Source organism: Trypanosoma brucei, chromosome 10 (assembly GCF_000210295.1).
Source record: "Trypanosoma brucei gambiense DAL972 chromosome 10, complete sequence".
NCBI lineage: Eukaryota > Euglenozoa > Kinetoplastea > Trypanosomatida > Trypanosomatidae > Trypanosoma > Trypanosoma brucei.
In genome coordinates this window covers 1,438,367-1,453,409 of record NC_026743.1, presented here as the reverse complement: position 1 = coordinate 1,453,409, position 15,043 = coordinate 1,438,367, and the positions used below count along the sequence as shown (strand labels likewise).

The 15,043-nt window shown below is 43.6% G+C and overlaps 8 protein-coding genes across 8 annotated transcripts in view; 7 read left to right on the top strand and 1 right to left on the bottom strand.

Moving 5' to 3' along the window:
* Positions 1-2,593: 2,593 nt before the first annotated feature.
* On the top strand, positions 2,594-3,874 carry TbgDal_X7320 (hypothetical protein, conserved; the record flags this gene model as incomplete). The annotated part of the gene is made up of 1 exon (XM_011779607.1): positions 2,594-3,874. One exon carries the CDS (start codon positions 2,594-2,596, stop codon positions 3,872-3,874), a length of 1,281 nt encoding a protein of 426 aa, XP_011777909.1.
* Positions 3,875-5,008: 1,134 nt separating this feature from the next.
* Positions 5,009-6,709, top strand: TbgDal_X7310 (hypothetical protein, conserved; the record flags this gene model as incomplete). Its single annotated transcript, XM_011779606.1, has 1 exon — positions 5,009-6,709. One exon carries the CDS (start codon positions 5,009-5,011, stop codon positions 6,707-6,709), a length of 1,701 nt encoding a protein of 566 aa, XP_011777908.1.
* Positions 6,710-7,924: 1,215 nt separating this feature from the next.
* On the top strand, positions 7,925-9,304 carry TbgDal_X7300 (hypothetical protein, conserved; the record flags this gene model as incomplete). Its single annotated transcript, XM_011779605.1, has 1 exon — positions 7,925-9,304. One exon carries the CDS (start codon positions 7,925-7,927, stop codon positions 9,302-9,304), a length of 1,380 nt encoding a protein of 459 aa, XP_011777907.1.
* Positions 9,305-10,705: 1,401 nt separating this feature from the next.
* On the top strand, positions 10,706-11,149 carry TbgDal_X7290 (hypothetical protein, unlikely; the record flags this gene model as incomplete). Its single annotated transcript, XM_011779604.1, has 1 exon — positions 10,706-11,149. One exon carries the CDS (start codon positions 10,706-10,708, stop codon positions 11,147-11,149), a length of 444 nt encoding a protein of 147 aa, XP_011777906.1.
* Positions 11,150-11,392: 243 nt separating this feature from the next.
* On the bottom strand, positions 11,393-11,725 carry TbgDal_X7280 (hypothetical protein, unlikely; the record flags this gene model as incomplete). Its single annotated transcript, XM_011779603.1, has 1 exon — positions 11,393-11,725. One exon carries the CDS (start codon positions 11,723-11,725, stop codon positions 11,393-11,395), a length of 333 nt encoding a protein of 110 aa, XP_011777905.1.
* A 799-nt stretch (positions 11,726-12,524) lies between these two features.
* On the top strand, positions 12,525-14,009 carry TbgDal_X7270 (protein kinase, putative; the record flags this gene model as incomplete). The annotated part of the gene is made up of 1 exon (XM_011779602.1): positions 12,525-14,009. The coding sequence occupies one exon, from the start codon at positions 12,525-12,527 to the stop codon at positions 14,007-14,009; it is 1,485 nt and encodes a 494-aa protein (XP_011777904.1).
* Positions 14,010-14,324: 315 nt separating this feature from the next.
* On the top strand, positions 14,325-14,648 carry TbgDal_X7260 (hypothetical protein, unlikely; the record flags this gene model as incomplete). Its single annotated transcript, XM_011779601.1, has 1 exon — positions 14,325-14,648. One exon carries the CDS (start codon positions 14,325-14,327, stop codon positions 14,646-14,648), a length of 324 nt encoding a protein of 107 aa, XP_011777903.1.
* Positions 14,649-14,693: 45 nt separating this feature from the next.
* TbgDal_X7250 (hypothetical protein, unlikely) overlaps positions 14,694-15,043 on the top strand; it is a gene marked incomplete at both ends in the record, with an annotated part of 540 nt that continues 190 nt past the window's right edge. Inside the window, one exon of the mRNA XM_011779600.1 lies at positions 14,694-15,043. This exon is cut by the window's right edge and continues 190 nt beyond it. Within this exon, the coding sequence (XP_011777902.1) occupies positions 14,694-15,043 (350 nt within the window).

Genomic DNA, 15,043 nt, shown 5'->3' with positions numbered 1-15,043 from the left:
TCCCCACCCCATTAACTGGCAGTATAAAGCAATAAATGTTAAGAGGAGGTGAGGACAAGTGCTGTGTTCACATGGCAAACAATTAATGTTGTTTGTTTACATTTTGTCCTCTGACTCAGGCTTAGTTTCTTTTTTTTTTTCCTTCTTTACCTTTTTTTCTTTTCTTCTCACACATATATGCCCATATATGCTCGCATATATATATGTATGTATATCTTGAATTTATTTCCCTAAAGAAAAAGCGAGAGAGAATTGGGCAAGAGGAAAACGAAGCGGAGGGAGTGCGTGTGTAGAAGTGGCGGCCGCCAAAAGGAAAATAATATATTATAACAAATATATATATTGTGAGCGTAGACAAAAAGATCAAAGCGCATAAAAAGCTTCGGGTGAATTACATTTTTCATTGCATCACATATCATCGAATACGAACGCACGCACAAACACACATATAAGTTAGTATTATCAACATATATACACGAACATAATAGCGGAAAATTCTCCGTACCAATAGAGTCATATTATTGTGCAGTGGGAAAGGTATCTTGACTCATGTCATCTTCCCGTGTCACATCCGCCAATCACTCCATGGAGAGTTGTAATACCAGTTTGCAGCGCTCTGGTCTCAATATGAGTGTAGGTGACACGCGATCGATTGTACTTGCACTCCAAACTCTTCAGGAAAAAATACGTCGCTTAGAGCAGGACCGTAATCACCATCAGGATCAGTATGAGAAGGCATTGCAGGCACATGAGGCGTATAAACAAGACCTGGAGCATCAATTAGAGCAGGAGCGGTCGCACCACCGTCGGCGTGAGAAGGAACTGCACGAGATGGTGCAGCGCGCAATGAAGAAAAGACAAGGTTGCAAAGCACACTAGAGGAAAGCCCGTAAGGATTTAGGAACATTTCGTACCGAACTTGAGGAAATGCTGATGAAGGAGTGCGACGCCTCGAAGAAACGTGAGAGTGCGCTCAATAGCGAAATGGAAAGGCTCCGACATGAGCTGGAGGAGCAACAAAAAAAACACCGTACATTACTCGCGTCCATTGAGGAACTGAAAGCAGAGAAGGAGGCGGCAATTGACACTAATCATCACTTGGAACAGGCCATACAGGAACTCATGCGGCGCTGCGGTACGGGAAGTGTAGACAATTCCCGCATGACCGATTGTGATGTGACCAGGCTGACAAATGGCAGCTGTAGGAGGAATAGCCGCAAACCACGTAGATCAAACGCGTTTGCGGGTCCCGTTAGGGGTCGGCTGCAGGAGGCACGCCATCTTGTTAATATCTCTGGTCACTCGGCGGAGCGGCGCCGGGCATCTGTGGGCCTCGCAGGCAATACACGACGTACCTATAGAGATCCAACATATTCTTCCATTCAACGCGATGCGAGAAGAACCAGCGCTGGCCGCGCATTGGAGCTTGGGCTTAACAATTCCTACCATGTAAGACCTGTGTCTCGTGGGAGAGCGGCAACTCCGGTAAACCAAAGTCACTTTGATTCTGCCGAGGGGGGACTGCGAAGCGGGGCAATGAAGGAAGTGTATGAAGAACTGCAAGAGGAGCTAAAGAGCCTTCATCAACAATACAAAGATACTGTGGAGCGCGCTGCAGCAGAGGAAATTAGTCCTGAAGTGGTGACAGCCGCTCTCAATCGCATCTCAACTCTGATGGACCGTAAGACTGATCAGATTCGGCTCATTAAGGAGGCACAGAGAGATATGGCGAATGCTGGGGTGACGGTAACTGATGTACCCGTTCCTCGGCCCATAAGCTCGGATCGGCGGCGCAATCCCACTCCTGTGGGCGCTGATAAAACTACTCAGCGGAACCTTATCGTTAATGAGCTTCGCTCCTTATATTCCCAGCAACGGTAGTAGCTATCTCTGCGCTTACTCTGTTGGTTAATTCTTCCCTAATTCAAGTTGTCTCTTTCCATGCTGGTTCCATTTGTATCCAATTCGGAGATGCCGTGGAGGGTGCAGAAATATTTGGAACAGAAGCGAAAAAAAAACGGGGGAAAGGAAGGGAAAGAGATCACTTGGAGACAAGGAGCAGCAGTGAAGGTGCCATCAAGTCATTTTCAAGAGCATATGGAATGCGCCCATTAAGAGCCCTCTGCAGATGTTGACGATGGGTTTGTGTAGATTTCACTCTTTCTTTTCCATCTACGTGGAGGACCGTAACGTACAGTGTGATATGTGCGGGGACTTTGCGTAACAATATTCGGGACAGTTACATGTTACAGTTGTCTGTTGGGGTTTCTGTTGAGAGGAAGAGGGTTTATATTGCACCGGAATGTGTTTGTCTCTTTCACTAAAGTGGTTAGCACTGTATGTGAATTGGTTCCCCCGGTGTTATTTCATCAATGAATAGTTTTTTTTTTTTTAATTCTTGTATTTGCTTCTATTGCTTCGAGGGTTACCTCCTCGCCTGCTCATAAACGTGTTGCTTACTCTTTATCCTCACTTACCAACGAGTGTCTAACTTAGATCGGGTAGTCATAGCACAAAAACTGTTACGAAACCTCCAAACTGCGGGAATTGGCGCAATTGTTTTTCGGTTAATAAGGTGAGAGTTTGTTGCTGAATGAGCACCTCCAATATAGCGCCTGAGGACCCCGGTGACGTGCCGTTAGAAGTCGAAAACCCGCTTACATATGAGGTTGTGAAGGAGTCACTCAGTGCTCTCAGTAGCAACGCAGACGGTTGGCTTGTTTATGCGCAGGCTAAACTTTGCTCGCTGAGTCTTACTTCTATTGATTTGCTAAGCTCATATGTGCATCTTCAGCGGCTCTCACTGGATGACAACCGGCTCGTAACGCTTAAACCGTTACGAAGCCTATGCTGTCTCATACATTTTTCTGCTGCAGGCAATGCACTCACAAACGATGTGTTTGATGACCTCGCTTCGTCAAGTGTGACTCTAGAACGGCTAAATCTTGACAGGAACGCATTAACGTCCCTCGGGGGGCTTTCCAAGCTTCCGTTTCTTATGGATTTCTCTGCGGCAGAAAACGGCATCACAGAGCTGCATGCGGATGATTTCTCACTTCTCCACAGTCTCACACGACTGAATTTAAAGTTGAACAAAATCTCACGGGTCAACTTAGATACATTTTCCAAGTGCCTCACGGTGCGTGCGCTCAACCTGTCATATAACAGCATCGTCGACAAGCGCTTTGTAGTGCACCTAGCGGGTAACTTGGAGTCATTGAACTTAGAACACAATGCGGTAGAAGGTTTTTCCGACTTTGATGTGCTACACAGCTTGGTGTTTCTGTTCCTTTCCAATAACAATATTCAGAACTGGGACGGTTTGGAGGGGTTATCAAAACTTAAGAATATCCGTGTTTTAACTTTAGAAGGCAATCCGGTACTTCGTTCCCATGACGGAACAACGTCTGGCAACTCCTCGTCTCTCAGTTATGAGGCACATGTGCAACAGGACGTTGACTTCGCCGCGTGTCGCAGCCTCAACGTGAGTACGCAAAAGGAGGGAATGCCCCTCCCAACTGTGAGCAGTGCATTACTTACATCATTAACAGCACCACAAGTAAGATCAATAATCCATCACTTGCCAGCTGCGCCATACGGGGATGTACAGTGGGAGGTCGATGGCAATCATGAGTTGAGTCAACTTCCATACGAGGAGCAATGCCGGTTCCGTGTGATAAGTATGATGCCACAATTGCAGGTATTAGATTCCACAGAGGTACACGCCGGTGAGATTCCACGGGCTATGAGGTTATTCTGCAAAGAAATGAAGAGCGCAGAGGTACTCGCTGATGCAAGGAACTTTCCCTCTGGTTCCGGGTTGAAAGCAATCGGCTTACATCGACTGAAGTCTGGAAGCAAATACATGACTTAGGTGATGGGAGGACACGTCCCATTTACAGGGCTCACCGGCGGGTGCTTGTTCCGTGGTAGGTGTGCACTGTTTGTGTCAGGAATGAATGAGTTTTTTTTTTCGTGCCGATATAAACAATGGACGAATAAAAGTTACAATGATTGCTATCTTCTACTGATACACGTGCACTGGCCTTCAATTTCCATTAGCTATTTCGTGATGTCACTTCATTTTGTTTTTATTTGTGCCCTCAACTTTTGCCCCTTACCGCTACTCGTGGAATAATCTACTTTATTCTTACAGATATCTAATCTGATTTTCCATTGGCATTTACGGCGCATCAGTTATCAGAGGAGCACAACTCAAAAGAACAATCAACCATTACAAAAATGAAGTGACGGCGGTACCGGCGCGCTCCTCACGAGTGAATAAAGGGAGCGTTTGGGTTTCATTATGAGTTATAAAGGCGGTGGTGGTCGATGCGTGATTCTTTCGCCTTTAGATATTACAAAGGTGCGCATTTCCTCCGTTTGAGGAACTCCATCTCGAACTGTTCTCTCACTCTTCTTTTTTTCTTTTTTTTCTTTTTTGGTGGAGTTTGGGTGAAATTCACTATTTTTCGACTGTACTAGCTACGTTTTGCGAAGGGCATTTAGTGCTTTTCATACGGTATCGGTAGGGCAACTTTTGTTTGTCAAATTCCCATGAGTGGTAATCAGAAAAGGAGGAAAACAAATTTCCGTTACAGATTTGTTGTTGCTTGTGTGTTTGTTCAATTAAGGAAGCTATAGGGGTGTATTAGTCGTTTGGAGATGTACTTGCATTGTTATTTCAAAAAAAAAAAAGAGAATTTGCGTCCCCTTATATGTTCATTTTTCAACGTGCCAATATATGTATACATGTTACATTTCTCTAATTATAAATGTGGCTCACGGACGGCCTTTCTGATGTCTGAAACGGAGATTGGGGCCTTTTGTTTTTTACTGTTTCTCGCCCTTTAAAAAAAAAAAAATCATTGGAATATCTTTTTTTCCTTCTCCTCGTTTTGCTTCCCTCAAACTGTTTCCATTATTTGGCAACCTTTTTGGTGATGACTAACCAAATGGATGTTGGTCCTTTTTTTTTTTTGCTTGTACAATCATTCAGGGCATCTTAATGTCGACCACTTCTTTCGGGTACAGAGTCACGGGGGATCACGCAGCCCACACGGAGGTATCACGTGCCCTCTTCAGCTCAAACGATAGCTCAACACGGCAGCACCTTTGCTCACTATGTTTCAAGTACCAAATTAAGCAATGTATTCCCCTTCATCCATTGGAACACTCGGATACCGAGCGGTATTGTTTCGCATGCAAGAAATGCGCGTCCCAGTGGCGGAATGTGCGGGGAAATGAAGGAACCCCGATATTAATGTCATGCCCAAGTTGTTTTGTCTCTATGCCTACCAATGCCATCACTAATGGGGTTGGAGATGGAGATACAATTATTCAAGCTGACAAAGAGGTTGGTGAAGCCGACACCTCCTCATTGGTGCCATTGAATGATGGGTTTACAGATGTGGAAAGGGAGAGCGGAATATGCGGTGCATGTGAGAGGGAAGGTGCTAATCTCTTTTGTGTTCCCTGCGGTTTCCCTTTATGTGAAATCTGTATGGTGTCCTCTCATCAACGTGGCCGGTATACGACACACAAAATCGTCCCCTTAAAGTCGGCAATACACATGGAGCCGAAAGTTTGCAATACTCATCCTTCCCAGCCACTAAATGCATATTGCGTTACGTGCTCGACGGTTATTTGCATTAACTGCTACTTGGAAGGTGCACATAAAGGTCACTCGATGGAGTCCGTTGAAAGCGCTGCTCGCAGGACCAGGTTGGAAGTGCAAGAACAGGTGGAAAAACTTCGAGTATCTGCTGCAGCCACGCAAAGTTTGTCAGCTGACATTGAACAACGGTTACTGCCCTTGTGTAACAAAGCTTTAGTATTCAGGCAGGAGGCGGTTAAAAAGTGCTTCAACACACTTCGGAATGCTCTTGAGGAGCGTGAGTGTTTGATGATGAATCAGGTATCTAACGACGTGGTTCATCTCAGCAACACATTCTCGTCACTTAATACCCAATGCAAAGTCGCGAACGCAACCTTCCAATATACTATTGAGTCAGTGAGGAATACATTAGAGGCGATGGATGATTCCGAGGTGACAAAGTTCGGTGAGATGATGAAAAAGAGTTTAGCCACCGTTCAAGAGACGTCAAAATGTATGAGTGACTGTTGCCACAGCACGGCCCAAATCCAAAGCGAACAACTTTCATCGCGTTATGGTTCGGAGAATTTAATAAGTGTTGCTCAAGAAGATGAAGTCATAAGACTTATTAGAAGCCTGAGCTTTTCATCTAATTCAAGCGCGGCACCCCCCGCAAGCCGGCCCACTGTAGCATTACGAGGTACTACTAGTGTAACACATGTTGATGTGAAAACACCGGAGTTAACCTTAGAGTGCCGGAAAACCAGGCGGTCCGCGTGTATTGAGAGGAAAGAGCCAATCTGTCCTTCCTTTACTTCATTGGAACGCAGAACTGTTGCATTTAGGGAAATTCCCACCTTGGGCGCGCACCGCCACTTGAAAGCTGAGTTGCAAGGGATGAAAGATGTAGGTTTTAACGTTTTACAGATGGGAAGTGAAGGCAATGTTCCAGCAAAAACTTCCAGGCGTCTTGAATTGTCAAAGTTAGAATTGAAGAAGTGGGATTCCACATGTGGTTCCGCTCAGGTTGACGCCGTGGCCATTGGAAAACATTCTGTTGGTGAAGCAACCGATGATAGCGAGTTATTAGTGGGGCGCAAGAGAAGTAGGTGATATTCCTCCTGTTTCTCCTCCTCCTCCTCCTCCTCCTCCTCCTCGATTTCTTAAGTTGACTGCTCGTGTTTGTTGGAAGTATGAATTTCTGAAATTGAGAGGCTTTAGAGCATTGTTTCGTTTGTTGAGCATTAAAACAAATTGCTACGGCGAAGAGGGGCGCAAGGTGCATGAGATAAATGGGGTCCCGGTATCGTTTCGACTTCTGGCACTGCGGGACGGCTCGTTGAGCGAAGCGGACTCTCAATTAAAATGTAAAATGAGGAAAGTTTACTCGTACTTTTTCTTTTTTTTGTTGAGTTGACTGCTTTTTGCGTGTGCGTGTGTGCGCTTTTTTTTTTTACATTTTTTTTTTTGTGAGTCAGTTTGGGGCGTTGGACATATATTAGAATCACCGCGCCGAATGATACCGTTAGATATTCCAGTTTACTTAGTTAATACGCATTTCAGTGAGCGGTGGAGAGGGATCATCACAATTAAATCTGTCGTTTTCGTTCCCTTCTGGGATATTTGTGTTGTACACACCCAACTTCATGTCGCTTCCTTTTCAGTGCCCAATCCTTCAATTTATTTTAATCGTCGCTTTTTTTACTTGAAGGTCACAATTACGTTATTAGTGATTTTCCACTACTGCTTTTTCCATCTTTGTTGAATTGTTCTCATCTTTATCATTATTTCTATCAGTGACTCTTTTGTATTTGGCAGGTGGTGATTCACCGTTTCCAATATTGTGTACGTCGGTGCTGGGGGATTTCAAGCTCTTGGATTTAAAAAAAAAAAAATGGAATCCCCCAGCACCGAGTGTAGCGACAAAAATAAATGGTCGGTGTTCCTTTTTGTGCAGGTGTTTACGCGCTTGAAAGGACTGGGGAAACATATATGATTCGGGAGTGTTACTAGACGTGTATTTTTACGCGGTTGCGTTGCTTCATCTTTTGTGGCGTTGCCGCTTGCATAGGTGTGAATTAATACATACTTGTAGATTATCTTTGGCACTTTCCCAACCTTTTGTTTTTTTTCTTTATTCTCTTCTGCGCCTTTATTTACATGTGCTCTTATGTTGCTATTTTCTTCCCCCCTCCATTTCCTTTCCTTTTCTCTCCGTTTCAATCCTATTACCGCGCTTTGTTCAATAACATCTACGGATACTTCCACTAGGAAAATCTTTACTTCGAAGCTGGTGTACTGCGGGACACCGTGCACGTTTAGCTCATCATGGGAACTTCGTCCACCGACCTAACCGTTGTTTCACCGGATGCCGTTGTGTTAAGCTATAGAAATTCTGATGATATTATTGCGACACCTTGCGAATTAGATCAGCAACACCAGCAGCAGTTGCAACTGCAGTTGGAGCAGCAACTTCATGGCAATGTTGTAATGGGTTGTGTGCAAAGCCTGAAGGCAAGTGAGGATGCGTTTCCCGAAGCATTTTCTCCCTCTGAAAGCATTACAGGTAATGTTGTTATAGCAGATACCTCACGCCACAAATACTCAGAGTCTGAGAGGGAGTCCAAAAGTAGAAAATGCGACTCTTCTGTGCCATCGATTGACTGGGATGATGTTAATGACGCAACGATGAGGCGGGTGCTTAGCGTCATGAGTTTGAGTCATGCTGACACTGGTGAGTCTTTTCGTTCCATTAGTTTTGTTGACGCGGTTCGTGCGTTAAAGCATGACAGATCCTCATGGGAACCATATGCGATACCACTGCGTGCACGGGGGAGGGGGCGATGTCTTCGGTTGCGTGGTTTCCTGAGAAAAGTGTTCTTTTGTTGTAACAGCTCCTCATCACTCGACAGTCAAACCAACGCGGGTGCTCCCATAGATCCCAAAAATCCGAAACAGGTTCTCCAGCAGGATGTGGATTTTTGCTCAACACTTCCTTCTATGCCATTTGACCACAGTAATCCCATTCACCGACGGCTGCTCATAACACTTCGCAATGTATTGATTCGTGACGCCGAGGAGCACAATGGCAATGTCTGGAATGAGTGGGAGAAGCTTGGGTTTCAAGGGAGTGATCCGGCAACTGACCTTCGCTCTACGGGGTTGTTTGGTTTGTTGCAGTTAGTGTTTCTTCTTGAGTACTATAGAGCATTCGGTTTTCGCTTGTGGGACACGTGCATAAAAAAAGGGGAGGATGGTGACAACGTTTTTGAGGAGCTTCCGTTTGTTTTAATCGGATTTAATTTTACCGGTGTGGTACTTGATCAGCTGAAGGATACACGAACTCATGCAGAGATGATGCGGCGAGCGCGAAGTTCTGGTGGTGAAGGTAGAGGGGGTAAGCAAAACATATCCCCTCTACCGTTGCATCCGCAGTGTGAGGAAACCCTGCGGCGTGAATTTCCTTTTTTAATTACGTGCTGTGAATATTATGTTGGTTGCTTATTTCAGTTCCTGGAGCTATGGCTGGAGCTAAAGAAGCAGCGGGGAGGGCGGGCTCCAATGATAGGTGATTTTAATGTCGTTAAGGTGAAGCTGTGCGCAAGTATCAAGCGAAAAGGGGCTCCACAAATATTTAGTGCGTGCAGCAGTGCCCGGCATCCAGTTCCTTCCCCAGAAGGGGATCATGATGATAATAATGAAGAGTGACGGGCTAACACAAGAAATGTTTGTTTGTTTGTTTGTTTGTTTTTTACTTATTTATAGGCGGAGGGAAAAATTGGGGTCTGGGAAAAAAAAATGAAGGGGATAAAGAGGACTTTGTTTTTTTTTTTTTGTTGAATAAACAACGGCATTACACCGTGTGGTTGCTCGCCACAAAAATCGAGGTGGAATGTGATAGATAGAGTGATATCAGTAAATGCGTCTCTTGTCATGCCTATTTATTCATATATAGAAAAGGAAATATTACGCATGCACCTGTATTGTGCATCGCCATTGTTGTTAATGTTGTGGACCGTTGAGTGGTGACGTGCGGTGCCAAATAAGAATGTTGTGTCACAGCGTTTGTAGTGAAATGTGTTGCCTGTTGCTGTCATTATTTAGCAAACAAGGACAACGTTATGTTTTTTGTTTTTGAGGGGGAAAAGGGAAATATGGGGGGGGGGTCGTGGATCACGGGATAGGATCAAGAAAATATGAAGGAGGTAAGGTAAATTGTTGTGTTTTGGTGAGGAAAGAAAGCGAACATTTTTCTTTTTTTTTTTTTATAAAAAAGAAAGAAAGGAAAAGAAAAAGAAATAACAAGATAGGTGTACATTGCTATCATTATTACTACGACAACTTTTTGTGCCCTCCCTTTGAGGGTTATGGTTAATAATGCGGGTTTAGCTTTCTGTTGAAAGGAAATAGGCGTTTAAGTATTTGTTTACTGAATGAAATGTCCCTGAAGCAAAGTTCCATCCTTCTATTCCCTACTCTCCCCTCCTTTTTTTCTTTTCACGTTATTTCAAACTTATTGGGTTGTCAATTTCATAAAGATGTGGGTATTGGGTAGTTAAATTTCTAACCACTCTTCCCCCATCATTTTATGAGCGTGTGCTCTTCTCTCTACTTGTGGAAGAGGAAAAAAAAAACGGTGTCCGTTCGTTCCTCTCCATTTTCTTTATGTTTAAATTATTGCTTTTAAACTTTTTTTTTAGTTGCTTTCTTTTTTCTCCTTTTTTCCCCCCTCTCCCTTTTGGTTTTTTTTTAAACCTTTTGCGTGGGCCCATATGATTTTTGCTCTGTTTGGCTACCCACCCAACGTGCAGTTGTGTTTGCTGCGTAACACTACTTGTTGCATGTTATCTTCTTTTTTTTTGTTTTTCGTTTTTTTTTTCATTCCTCTTTATTCCCTTACATTTCTGTTTCTCATTTGCTTGTTTGTCCTTTGTTTTGCTTTATAAAATTTATGTTTATTTTATATCCCACCTCTACTCACTTACGAACAAGCAAACGCGAACACGCAGTCACGCACAACCCTTTACTCCCTATTTTACTAGTTGTCAATGTTAATCGTTTCCTCTCTTGTCGTGCTTGTTGTCGCTGTTGCTTTCCGTGTTTGAGAATATGTTGTTTTTTTGTTTTTTGTTTTTTTTTGTTTTTTGCGTATGCGATAACTCATTTATGAAAATCTCACGTTACTTCATCAATTCGTTTTTGTTTTGTTTTGTTTTCCCACATCCCACATCCCACGCCCCGAACCCAAACCCAAACCCGAACCCGAACACAATCCATTACTTTTCACCTTCCCATTGCTTTAGCTCATGTACCTTTGAGGGAATGTGTTATCGCATATGTTTCTACCCTTGTAGGTGTTTCCTTACCTTTATGTTGAGTTCGAATTTATTTTTATTTTTACTTACGCGCGTATCTTTGTGTTACATGAGGAATATTTGGTTAAAGGTGGGCGAAGTAAAACAAAAAAAAAGCAAAAAAAAAATAAATGAAAAAGAAAAGGGGGGGCGGAGGAGGAGGAAAAGTGTTTTATCATGTGGAGGGCACCCATTTTGAATCTCGGTAGTTTCATGAAAGGGCTTAAAAAAGAAAAACTGTTATTATGATTTTTTTTTTGAGGGGTTTGTGAAGTCTTGATGCTTGTGAATGGTTTTATGTTCGTCTAAAATGAAATGTATATTTGTGCGTGTTTTATTTTTCTTGTGCCAACGTGGTGAAGAGGAGGAAGGGTGTGTGTGTGTGTGTGTGTGTGTGTGTGTCTGTGGAAGGACTGGAGATTACAAATGGCAGAAAATTCCGTTAACGTGTTATCTCAGTCCCAGCTGTCTTTTTTTTTTTAAAAAAAAACTGTGAATCCTTTTTTTTTTTGTGTTTATGTGTTTGTGTTTTCTGCTTTTGCGTCTTCACTGTTTGTCGCCCCGTTCGCTCCAACCCCCATTCAAACCTTTCCTTTCCCCCCTCTTCCCCCTTCTCCAAAACACACACACACACAAAAGGGAAAAAAAGAAGAATTTTTGAGGCGTGACAAGCATTTTTTTCTGTTTTTAAATGGGAAGGAATCGAATAATTTTTCATCATTTGCCCACACATGCCTCTGTCACTCCGTGGAACGCGTGAACTATAATGTTGCATATATATATTTATATATTTATTTTGTATTTGTATTCAGATGAATGTGTAAACAAAATTTCCGTGTTTCCTGCTCCTAGTGCCACTAAATGTTTTTTTTTCTCCCTTCATCATTTAATGCGTAACAACAGTGTTATTACATTATTATTATTATACATCTAAGGTTAGTGAGATATTCTGCGATAGATATTCCAGGAAAATGCGTGGCACACTCCTCGTAAGGAAAAACTGATTGCAAATCAAAATGCGAGAATTTGTTTCAGCAAGCAGGCGCTGTTGAACGGACCAACCGAAAGTCATTTATTTTATACGTCGCCAAGTAAACTTCCATTTGTTTCCTTTCCTTTCCTCTGCTATTTATAATTCAGCGGTGTGGTAAGTTTCGGGGATTCTCATTTTGACCGGAAAGTTCTAAATCATCTTTTTTTGCATTTTAAACAATAACGAATATAAACAGCGTGATACGAATATTGCAGACGTCGGATACGCCTCTGGTTTCGTTCACAAAGGAGACTTAATAACAGTGAAGAACCCAGCATATACTTCGTTCATCGCATAACCAACAGAAAAGTGCGGTTCAGCCACTCAAAATAATAATAAAAGTGAGACCCGCTTTGAAGAATCTAATAAAATCACAAGACCGACACCATCATCGATAGCGAAACATCGATGAAAATAATAAAACTGTGATACAACGAACATACAATTCAAAAACATTACACTTCCCCACCACCCATCAAAAAAAAATTCTTCAACGCTCTGTCTAATTTATGAATTAGTAGCTAACATTTAATAATTTAAAATGTCGTCAACGGATGCAATGATTGGACGTGTGTGCCGCACCTTCGGTGAGGCTTTCGCAAAAGACGAAGCCACAGCGAAAGAGCAGAAGAAGAAATATTGGATTAAACGGGTTCTGGGTTCAGGTGCCACCGGTACGGTGTTGTGTGCCAAACGGACGTCCGATGGTGAAACGTTTGCAGTGAAGGTTGTGGACTTGGAAGGTATGAACGAAGGAGACAAAAACCGCGCACAGGCTGAGGTACACTGTTTGATGAACTGTGATTTCTTTTCAATCCTGAAGTGCCATGAGGACTTTGCGAAGAAGGATCCACAGAATGAGGTGAATGTGCTGATGATAGCACTGGTGCTCGACTACGCAAATGCTGGAGACCTCCGGCAGGAAATCAAAAGCCGTGCAAAAGCTTCACGCGCATTCCGTGAGCATGAGGCTGGGTTGTTGTTCATTCAGGTTCTCCTTGCACTTCATCATGTACACTCGCGGCATATGATCCATCGTGATATCAAGTCAGCGAACATCCTCCTGTGCAGCAACGGCCTAATAAAGCTTGGAGACTTTGGATTCACCAAAATGTATTCTGCGACAGTCTCTGATGATGTTGGAAAGACGTTCTGTGGTACGCCATATTACGTTGCACCGGAGATTTGGCGTCGGAAACCATACAGCAAGAAAGCCGACTTGTTCTCTCTTGGTGTCCTCTTATATGAACTGTTGACACTCAGGCGTCCGTTTGATGGGGAGAGTATGCGTGACGTGATGAATAGAACCCTGAGCGGACAGTACGATCCGTTACCACCTGAAACGAGTCCCGAGATGGCTGAAATTGTTTCCCTTTTGTTGAGCAGTGATCCTAAGCAGCGACCTTGCAGTGGGAAGTTGTTGGATATGCCCATCTGCAAACTGTTTATGTCTGGTTTGCTTGAGATTGTGCAAACACAACCAGCATTTGAAGGTCCACTACGTGACGTGATTCCTTCCGATATCCGTAACATTAAGCAACTACTACGAGCTGAGAAAAGAAGCATTGTAAATCAAATGGATGAATCGTACAGTGCCGCGATATCCACTGCGGTACTGGAGGGTGCAACTTCCTGCAGTGGCCTTGGTGACGTGACACTGTATGAGGGTATAATAAAGAAACAGAGTAGTGACATGTCATGGAAGCGACGATACCTGTGCATCCGTGCTGAGCTCGAGAATGGTGAGGACCTTAGTGTTGGGAAGCTTCCGAAGTTTAAGAGTCTTCACCTTGTGCTTGCCATTTCAAAAGACACTTTGCAACGGCAGTGTATTGCCACTCCATTCACGGACCTGGAGGATGTATTCCCGGTGCCGAGCAAGTATACCGGCTCCAACGCTCCTAACGTGTTCGCTGTTGTGTTTGTCGGAGGTTCACGTCTTCTTTTTCAAGCCCGCGGTGCTCCTGAGCGTGATGCATGGATGCAGAAAATACAGGAGGTTCTTGGCATTGGTGATGCTGAGTGAACCGTGCCGCTCCTGCGCCGCAACGTGTTTACCCTTCCTCGCGTTTGTGAGGGCATATATAACTATATATACGCGAATATGCGCGGCGTATTATTGTCGCATGAAATGCTTTCCTCTCTTACTCTTACCCTCTATATAATCGGGGTGTTCTAGGGTAGGGAATACTTGTGTATTTTGTATAGCTTGTTTCAATGACGTATTTTTCTTAAACAAGGAGATGGCTTTCCATTTTTAGTCTGTTAGTATTACGCTACATATCATATGTTCGTGTATAACTACTCAGCTGTTGTCTTTCCTTGGTGAATCATGTAATCTATGACATTTAGCAAAATATACTCCGCGGAAGAAGGCGAATGCTTTCGAGCGATTCTCTGTCGTAAGCTTTATTGCTGTTCGAAAATTGAAATATGTTGCGTGCGAGTGTGTATCCGTATATGTTGGGTGACTCGTACGTTCAAATACAGTTTGGTACGACTGCTTAACCAAAGTGTAAAGCCGTATATCACGCGTCAAGCATTACTTCTATCATATATTAAGCCTAAGAGAAAAATACAACGACAGAAATACGCCTCTAATTCTCTGTTTTGTTTTGTATTCCTCTGCTGCAACATCTTTTTGTCCCTGTCAAGGTTCTGCTAAGCACCTAGAAGTGCTTCCATTAGGGAACATAACACGTAGTTTGGAATGTCGTCAACGGATGCAATGATTGGGCGTGTGTGCCGCACCTTCGGTGAGGCTTTCGCAAAAGACGAAGCCACAGCGAAAGAGCAGAAGAAGAAATATTGGATTAAACGGGTTCTGGGTTCAGGTGCCACCGGTACGGTGTTGTGTGCCAAACGGACGTCCGATGGTGAAACGTTTGCAGTGAAGGTTGTGGACTTGGAAGGTATGAACGAAGGAGACAAAAACCGCGCACAGGCTGAGGTACACTGTTTGATGAACTGTGATTTCTTTTCAATCCTGAAGTGCCATGAGGACTTTGCGAAGAAAGATCCACAGAATGAGGTGAATGTGCTGATGATAGCACTGGTGCT